The sequence below is a fragment of the Osmerus eperlanus genome, chromosome 1 (genome assembly GCF_963692335.1).
Source record: "Osmerus eperlanus chromosome 1, fOsmEpe2.1, whole genome shotgun sequence".
NCBI classification, from domain to species: Eukaryota; Metazoa; Chordata; class Actinopteri; order Osmeriformes; family Osmeridae; genus Osmerus; species Osmerus eperlanus.
Genome location: NC_085018.1, coordinates 11,425,683 through 11,435,313, shown reverse-complemented (window position 1 = coordinate 11,435,313; position 9,631 = coordinate 11,425,683). Strand labels below are relative to the sequence as shown.

Sequence of the window (9,631 nt, the reverse complement as noted above, 5' to 3'; positions counted from 1 at the left end):
CTTGGTCTTACATGCCGCCAACATGGCGTCACATGCCATTATCTCGGTCTTACCTTCCCCATTCCGGAGTGGGCGTGTCCTATCTTCACCACCACGGGGAACGTGGGCATGGAGATCTGAAAGACACACAGGAGTCTGAGCGACTGGAACTCTCGTCATCTTTTTTTTCACCAGGATGTCAAATGCAAACAGGATGGAGGAAACAACTAGGACCTGTGTGTTTTCTAAAAGCCACTGTTTGCCTTCGTGCAGTCAACTCCAGACTACCCCACCTGTGACCTGACACACCCAAGGCTGAGTGAATGCTTGAATGACTGACACAGTTTGGGCACCTTTAGCCGAGCCTTCCCTCACAAGCTGGGTCAAACATACACATAGCCTACTGTTGTCTTCATTTTCCTTTCCTCCTCTCTAATACAAACGAAGAGAGGAAGTCAGATTGGCCAGTAGTGGGAAACCGTTGGAGAGAGTTACACAGTAAAGAGGGCAGTGCTGCAGAAGCTCAGGGCGTTCTTAGAAGAGATGGGTCTGCAGTGAAGGGAGAGTAGGGACTCTGGTAAACTTTAAAGTAGACCATGTTCCATCACTCTAGTTCAACTGGAATACCTAATAGAGTTGAAGGTGTGGTAGAGTGTGGTACAGGTTTTTCCCCTCTATCGTTTTTCCTTTGAAAAACCCTGGCCCTGATACCTCGGCCCCCTCTCATCATAGGACTCCATGGATATGTAGAGCAGTATAATGACAGGGCTGTCCACATGAGAAGGTGTCTCCCATTTCCTCATAAAGCTGTGTTTAATTCAATGTGTTGAGACCCAGCTTGTGAAACAGCAGCCAAACCAAATGCTGCGCACAGTAGTGAGGAGTTACTCACGCTGAGTTTCTTTTACAATATTAAGAATATTAAAAACGCTTTGTATTAACATAGATGCTGCAGATAGATAGCGGCAGAATTAAACCGAATGAACCGAGAACATCTCTATAAAAAAACACGGTTGAAACACACTGTCAATTCAAGAGAAGTAGGTGCAATCAAAATAAGGGAAGTCCCTCATAAAGTGTTTCACTGAAATACAATTATTTTAATTCCGAATAGTCGACAGTGGACACTGAATGTGCAAGCATTGTACATCCCACGTGAAGCATGTAGACACTTGCAGTGATTGTGACAGAGCTGGGGGACTGGGGTTGGAGGGGAAAGGGGCGGGTCCTTGAAAGGAAAAAAAAAGAAGGCGGTGCTTAAAACAGCCAAAGATGTTCTGTATAAGAGGTTCCCTGTTCCTCAGCCTGCCAGCATTCAGGGAGAACGAGAGTGAACTGAGAGAGTGTTTGATCAAAAAGAAAAGGAAAAAGGGAGCTTGAGGTAAAAGAAAGAGAGACAGAGCGAGAGAGAGGGAGAGAGAGAGAGAGCGAAAGAAACAGCAAGACACTCTGAGAGCATCGTAGCCGACAGGACCCGTGAAAGTAGGTAACACATTGCCACAAGATTTCCATCTCAGCCCCTCCGCTCTGCTCCACTCCCCGCGCACACTTGCCCCGCTGCGGGACACAGCCAGCTGTGGTGCGCCGGCCACTAATCTGAAGAAGCAGCGACAGACAGACAGACAGAGAGAGAGAGAGAGAGAGAGAGAGAGAGCAGCAGCGCGGAGCCGTTGAAATGGGCGCCCCCCCTGCCTGGATGTGTGGCCCTGAGGCTGGTGGCCCTGCTCCTGACCATGAGGCTGAGGGACCTGGCGGAGGGATGCAGCTGCAACCCTGCCCACCCACAGCAGCACTTCTGCAGCGCTGAGATAGGTACGTCCGCCTCAGGTCCACCACACACGACACACGACACGCTGCATTCACCTGCCGCGCTCACAACATTCACCCACACCTTTAGGGTCCATCTTTATTTACTATGCAGCTCTGTGAGTTCTGCACACGAGAAAAGATGTACTGTGAATATTGCATTGTGGGTTTGATGGTGTCCCAGATATAGCAGGTGATCCTATGCAAGACTGTGTATGGGGGGTAGAGTGGGGGGGATTTCAATTTCAGTCATATGAATGCACCTTGGGTTTAGGTTCATGGTAGTCTGGGACCTGTACTACTGGGGGCCAACACAATATAAATACCATGTTTTGGAGAGGGAGTTATATAAGAGTGTTTGTGATCTTTCGCACGTGTGTGATACTAATGTGTGATGACAATTGTTATGCTACTACATATTGTAAATCTAAATGATGATAACATACAGTAGAGTGTGTTTGTCTGTAATTTTGAGATTAATAGTACTAAGAACATAAGTATATATTCATGCAATGGGTTTTCTCAGTAAATCTGTTCAATGGACTGAGCTTAAAGTATAGTTATTGGAAAGGACATGCTCAACTTCCCATTTTTGGATAATTCTATAATGCGTAAGTGCACTCTTTCCCAAATGCACTCAGTATATATTTTAAGGATATTAGCATCAAACATAACTGTAAAACAACGACAAACTTTCCTGTGAGCTGTTCTCTCTCTTTCTGCTCCACCTCTGCCTTTTCTCCATCTCTCTCTCTCTCCATCTCTCTCTCCATCTCTCTCTCCATCTCTCTCTCCATCTCTCACTGTCTCCCCCCCCTCTCTTTCTCTGTGTGCTAGCCAAAACCAACACTCCTATGTGACTGGCTGTCCTGAGGTGCAGCTCAGAGCGGGCTGGAGTCTGGTGTGGAGAGTTGAGCTCTATGTTAGTGTCAGAGGCCTGTCTCCTGCAGAGGAGAGGAGAGGAGAGGGGAGGGGGGATGCAGTCTGGACAAAGAAACTATTCGAATTCAGATGACTTGTAGAGTATGTTGACTGCATTCTGACAGGCTTTCAAAAAATGTGCCAAGAGCTCAGAGATCTAATCCATCTTATCATAAAGTGAAGTAGACCTTTATTTGTCCCCAGAGGAGCAGTTGGTTGTGCTGCAGTAAAAAACTATACAAATCATAATAGCACTGTACAATACACACACAATATCAAAGAAGATCTTGATCAGTGCAATAAATTACGTCCTGGATTCGGACTTCAGACTTCACATCTTTAGGGATGTTTCTCGTGTGGTTAACTCTTTGTAGCCTGTTTGACCTTCTGATTCCAAGTGCGCAGAAACCTCCTCTGAAGGTATCCGAACTATCTGGATTGAGCTCCACTTATTGGGACAACGCTACAGAGACAAGGCTCCAACCATTAGGTCTGGAACATGGCCCAGAGTTTCTGGCAGGAGGCCAGACAGCGCCAACAGTAAACATACAACATCACAGGCTGATTATCATCTCTATAGACGCCTGAGGGCTGTTGGCATACTAAATTATTACATTAAAGCTACTGACAGGACTTTTTGAGGGATACAGGGGATGCAGTCCACAATCTGCAATTCCTTTATCTGCAATCCCCCCCCCCCCCCCCCCCCCCGAAGGCAAACATTTTGAGTTTGTCGTTTTGCTAACTGGTCGAGACTAGCCATGGACACTGGTTGAGTCTAGCCATTCTGTAGGCAGAGGCAGGTTGTATGGGGGAACAATAGAAGTTAAAAAAGGAATTTGATGGATCATGATACTGTTTACAACATTTGATCCTGGTCAAGAGGAGATTAGTGAGACCAAACTATTGATGTGAGGAGCAGAGATAAATCAACTCTAAATAACATGAACTCTGCTTTACAGGTGTGTGATCAGTAACTACTAGTACGTCAGTAAGTGTCTAGACTAAATGTTTTTTTTTCGAGCTGAAAACGGCCTAATGTCATTATCACTGTCTTGCCTTCCCTGACTCATACAGAAACGTTTCTTCCCCACACCTTTACTCCACTGTGCCTTCAAATGCCCTAAAACAGGCCCACGAACGTATTCTGAATACAGTCCCGGGCCAAGAGAGGTCTTGTTGGCAGCGGTGGTAGAGACACTCGAGGGTAGGTCAGATCCAAATGCTCTCAAGCCGGGAGAGGCTGGGTTGGCCTCAGCAGGGATTAGTGAAAGGGCTGAGAGCAGAAGCCTCACTTTACAGTGTTTATATAATGTGCCAGGAGCCCTATCCTACAGCAGTGCACTTTATCCCCCCGACACTCTGCCAAACACCAAGCCAGGCAGGGAGAACGGCAACACACCACATCAGTGCGAAGTGGAAACTACCTCTGGCTGTAGAAACAAAGCTATTTTAGTCAACGCATTTCGAATTAATTGTGCTGTAAAACAATCCTTGTTATTTCGGTTTCATGGCCTCTTCTGTCATCTGTCCTGGCGTAACTGAGGGAAAAATCCTGTAATGTCCTTGGTGAGGCCATGGTTTACACAGCATGAATAAAGCCAGAGGATCGTTGCAGGGTTGGAACAGGAACCAGAGTGATTGGAGAGTGACCTTGCTGGATTTAGATTTCGACGTTCTCCCAAACACTGTTGATGTAATCCCAACAGTGTGACGAGAGGACTTAGACTGAAAGACTAACAGTCTGGTCGTGTTAGCCCGGTATTGTTTCGCCGAAATATAAACAGACCAATGGAATGGATTCTCCTAATTGAACAGGGATTCGTCTATGGAATTGTGGTTCATCCTCTTTGTTCAACCAGCACTTTTGCAAAGCTGCAGTTGGGTCAACACCTGAGTGAAAAACAAGACTCTTTCCAGATTGTTATGTGGTGGGTGGATAACAATGGGGATGGTTTGTTTAGCTGTGTCTGGGTGGGGGGGTGGTGGTGGTGGTGGGGGGGGGCTGGTGGGGGTGGGGGGGTGGGGGGGTACTAGTCAGGAACACACCACAGTACTCACACAGCTGCCTCAGCATTCCACTCTCTTATAGGGAACAATGAGAAAAGGAATGACAGTAATGTGTTTGCAATCATAGGCTAATTCCTTATAGGCAAGCAGCTATTTAACATCAAACAACCTTTGAAGTGTCTACCTTTATTTAAAAATCCATACAAAACTGAATTCACCTTCAATTTGATGTGGTTTAACTGTCTTGTACTACAACCATGCAGTGGAATTGCATCTTCATGTTCTGCTCTCTGAGAATTCAGCACCTTGGAAAACTTGCTCGGAAAATCGGGATCCTTCAGCAGGAAGGTTACTTTGGTGTTATTCTGTGCGAGGCTGCATGCAGCCAGCTACTTGTAATTCTGGGAGGGTTTCGGTTCGTCTTCCCGACGAGGGCTGGATCAGGGCGGGTGACTGAGGAGGATGGCTAAGGCGGCCCTCTCTGTAGAGGCACGGCCCTAATCACACGACACTGGGCTCATTGAAACATGCAGTGCAGATTAATATCACCCCAGAAACAGAGCTAACAGTGTTTATATGACCAGAGACAGCGTATGCATATTAAACACTCTGGAAGGCTAAGCCTGCCAGATTCAGTTTGTGGATTTTGGGCCTTGTGTGTGTCTCTGTGTGAGTGTGTAGAGGTGTGTGTCTGTGTGTATATGTGTGTGGAGTGTGTAGAGGTGTGTATATGTGTGTGTCTGTGCGTGAGAATGAGCGAGACAGAGAGTGAGAGAGAGAGAGAGTAAGAAAAAGATAAAGAGAGAAGGAGGGGGGGCGGGAGAATGATGTGAAACCCAATTAAAACAAATATTCTTAAAGGGGTAAAATTATCCATTGCACCATCCAACATGGAAGACACCAGATATTCTTGGGGCCATTTTTCTCGTGAAAAGGGATTTCATGAAATGTTAAACAGGTTAGAACAAAGCAGCTCATATTCCCTGCTGCGCTTGTGTGATGTGATGTTGATGTTCCGAGGGGATGGAATGTGTCTGGCAATTTGCTGATATCTGACATGTCTATCCAAACCAACATCTCATTCTCAGTGATCCGAGCAAAGATATCCGGGGAGAAGATTGTGTCTCCTAGCAACAGCTCCTCTCCCTATCTGAAGATGATTCAATATGAGATCAAGATGATCAAGGTGAGCACCCCAAGCCAGTGCATCACCCAGGCTGAATCATCACGACATACATCGCACACAGAGGACACATTTCTACACATTATTATCATATTTGACCAAACAAAAGGGGGGATCCCAGTGAAACCAACTTCAACGTGTCACATGCTGTTGACGAGGACCATTCGATCCAGGAGACGGACACTGACGTTCTCATGTGATTCCTCCCACCTTTGAACTGCTGCAGATGTTTAAGGGTTTCGACAAGGCCAAAGACATCCAGTACGTGTACACACCTGTCTTCTCCTCCCTCTGTGGCGTCAAGCTGGATTCCAACAACAAAGTTCAGTACCTGCTGTCAGGTACGTCATGGGATTCAACGACATGGGGACCTATCTGGATGGTTCTTCAATGGGCACCTCGGCTGAACAATGTTTCAAAAGTGTACTATCTCGCCAAGTTAGAGTCTTGACGTGGTGGCGACGTGAAATGCGTGTGTGTGATGGCATACAGGAAGCATGTGGAGCGATGGGAGGATTTCTATTGGCCTGTGTGACCTGGTGGAGCCCTGGGACAACCTCTCCATGTCGCAGAAGAAGAATCTCAACTACAGATACCAGATGGGCTGTGAATGCAAAGTAAGTGGTGTTGGGACTCAAACATAAGACCTGTAGAATAAGCTGGAGTGTCTCAGACCTAAGACGTCATGTCCTAGTTCCATATAGGTCAGGTAAAAAACGTAACTTTGACACGGTGTGTCTATATACATATTTAAGACTAAAGGAGATTTGAATAAGCTGAATCGACCATCAGATGTGTTATCTTCCGATCTTCGACGTTGCGCTAGGTAACGCTAGGTTTCCGGCCAGACTCTAACTGTCCTCACTGTCCCCCAGATCAACACCTGCTACACGGTGCCCTGCTCCACCACGGGCGACAACGAGTGTCTGTGGACCGACTGGCTGCTGGACAACAGTCTGAACGGGGAGCAGGCCCGGCAGTACGCCTGCATCAAGCGGAGCGACGGCTCCTGCAGCTGGTACCGGGGCGGCCCGCCTCCTGAGAAGGACTTCCTGGACATGTCTGATCCCTGAGGGGGCGGGGCCGGATGTGATGTCCCCCCCCCCCCCCCTCCGCCCCCCCTCCCTTCACCACCCGGCACCTCCGACCGTGACAACAACACCCCATCCCACCCTCCTGGTTTTCGTCACCTCAGCCCCGCCCCGCCCCCACCAACCAGCCCCCCCCCCAGCCCCCCCACCCCCCCCAGGCAGAGGGGGAATGGTCAGAGGGACCCTGGACTCTGATGTGTTTCTTTGGACAGTTTTATAGCTCTGACACCTTCCCTCTTCCTTTGTTCATTTTTTCAGAACTCAAGTGCGAGTTGTTTTTCTTCACTGTGGGAAACCTAGTCTGCAGTACCACTGCCTATTTTTTTCCTTACTCTAAGGGCTTCTGAAGGTGGGCTAAAAATTGCGTTTTATATATTTCAAACACTTCAAGTGTGGTTTATTTTGCTTACTTTGCATGTAGTGTCCACTTACTGGACTGTCCCATCAGTCCTATACTGCCTGACAAACAAAATAAAGCACACCTCCAGTTTTTCAGATGTTAGGAGTAAAGTCTGTTACATATTTAGGCCTTGATGCCAGTCTCGCTACGATGAATGTATGAGTTAAGAAACAGGCAGGATGTTGAGACGACAAAGATCAAGGTCAATTTAGCTTGAGATTGTCTCAGTCTTCCTGTTGTCTGTAGCAAGAGTATTCACCATCCTGTATGTCCCCATGACATTATTAAATAAAACGTGTTCCAATCCAAACAGTTTGACAATTAGATGTTGTGTGATATATGTAGATGGCTTGCAATTTCCCCCCAAACCTATTCACTGTAAGAGAGTGTATATATTTCTATGGTTACTAATACATTTTAACAGCTAAGTTAGACAAGATTGTCCTTGTGTGTAATTCCCCTGTGCTGTTGTGAATTGTGCCGTTCCATTTCCTGTGCCAAAAAGCTAATACATTGCTCTAACCCAAGAACACGTAGAAGCTGTCTTTGTGCACACTCTTTAGATAATTGTTTTGTATACAAAAACGATGTTAAAAAAAGTATTTATGTGTCTTTTTCTGTCAATATATCGTTTTCTATTCCATTGTACCAAAAAAAATATTGTATATAAAAAGTATGCTCAATTCAATTCGAAATTCCTATTGTAGTTCTTCCTTCCTCCTCCTCTTGAAAGATAAAACAATCCTTTCTAGGAAGGCTTTCTGGTGACCATGAAGTGACGTGTTTGTTCCAGTAAGTATGTGATGCGGAGCAGACACCCAGGTCTTACCATGTCCTTGTAGTTTGGGTAGAAGGTCTGGTCGATGAGGGGAAACTTGTCAGGGCCGAGCTTCTTCTGGGTGCTGATCAGCTGGGCAAACTTGGAGAGCCACCAAGCCAACACACGAGTCAGAAACAGAACAATGACGGGCAGAGGGGATGCCATCAATGAAAATGAACCTTCCAATAGTAATGTTACAGGTTGATGATTGTCCGCAATGACGTTTCGTAAATTTTTTTGCAACGCTTTTATCCGAATCGTCGCAAAAATATCAAAGTACAAGGATCAGAAGTGCATAGATCTAACAGTATCTGGGTGGTCCGAGTCAAGGACCGGTTTGCATTTACCAGAGACAGTACAAAGTAACCACAGCTCAGCCACCAGGCACGGTGAAGCTCAAATCTCAACTACAGTGCAAAAATGGAATCCCAACATTCAAATTACACAGTACAGTGCAGCAAAAACCACGTGATATCAAAAGCGCAGCGTCAAAAAACCATACTGAAGTCTAGTCTGATCCCTTTTGATCCCAGCTGTGCCCTAGGCCCAAGCCTTCCCTCAAGCTAACACACTCCACCAACACAAACACTGAGCCCATAAGGAAAATGAGGTTGGCTCGGCCTGTGAGTGTACTGTATGACGGGGTGTTTCTCACCGCCCAGGGTTTATCGCAGAGGTTGTAGATGGACTCCAGTGAGTTGACGCTGGGGATGCCAGCGTACTGCAGGCCGATGATCATGTTGCGGAAGTCCTCGTTCTGGGCCATACTGAAGGCGTGCTGTCGTACCAGAACAAAGTCCGGCTTGAATGACCTGTGGAGAGAGGAGCAGGATAGACTGACTGGCTGCCCATGTAAATTGGACAGCAAGAAGGATGACATTTTGTCGAGCAGTGTTGAGCAGTGGTGGGCTTGTGTGTCTGGGAGGTGTGTGTGTGTGTGGGGGGGGGGGGGGTGGGGGGGGTGGTCCCATGTCAGTGAAAGAGTGATGGTGATATGAAACGGCCCCTGTTGGTTTTCCTTTTGTCTTACTGTGTATGTGGTCTGTGCATGTGTGTGTGTGTCTGTCTTTATTCATGTGAGTTTGTGTGTGTGTGTGTGTGTGTGTAGGTGTGTGTGTGTGCGCGTGTGTGTGTGTGGGTATGTGTGTAAACACTGGCACCGTTTAATCAACACCAAGTCATCCTGCACACAGCATACCAATGACTTCTTCTGAGGAGCAGGGAGAGAGGCCTACTGGTGGTGTTTGTGTTCACACACCCAGGGGAATCATGTGCATGCATCCTACCCACTCATCCTCATTTGAATCACTGAACACTGAACCTCAACAGGAATGTCACAAACCATTCGTTAATGCATCTATAAATGTTTAAACCGGGCTCATAATGAATGGTTATCATAAAGTTTCCTATCAAGCTTATAG

The 9,631-nt window shown here is 46.8% G+C and overlaps 2 protein-coding genes across 2 annotated transcripts in view; one reads left to right on the top strand and one right to left on the bottom strand.

Annotated features, from left to right (window-relative positions):
- Window positions 1–9,631, bottom strand: part of syn2b (synapsin IIb) — a 36,707-nt gene that overhangs the window by 7,543 nt on the left and 19,533 nt on the right. The window contains exons 4-6 of the mRNA XM_062459600.1: window positions 8,866–9,022; window positions 8,220–8,309; window positions 54–116 (exon numbers count right to left, since the gene is read on the bottom strand). Of these exons, the coding sequence (XP_062315584.1) occupies window positions 54–116; window positions 8,220–8,309; window positions 8,866–9,022 (310 nt within the window). The remainder of the gene's footprint in view (window positions 1–53; window positions 117–8,219; window positions 8,310–8,865; window positions 9,023–9,631) is intronic.
- On the top strand, window positions 1,304–8,079 carry LOC134019061 (metalloproteinase inhibitor 4-like). Its single transcript, XM_062459574.1, has 5 exons — window positions 1,304–1,791; window positions 5,805–5,902; window positions 6,126–6,240; window positions 6,392–6,516; window positions 6,775–8,079. The coding sequence occupies exons 1-5, from the start codon at window positions 1,713–1,715 to the stop codon at window positions 6,970–6,972; spliced, it is 615 nt and encodes a 204-aa protein (XP_062315558.1). The 5' UTR covers window positions 1,304–1,712; the 3' UTR covers window positions 6,973–8,079.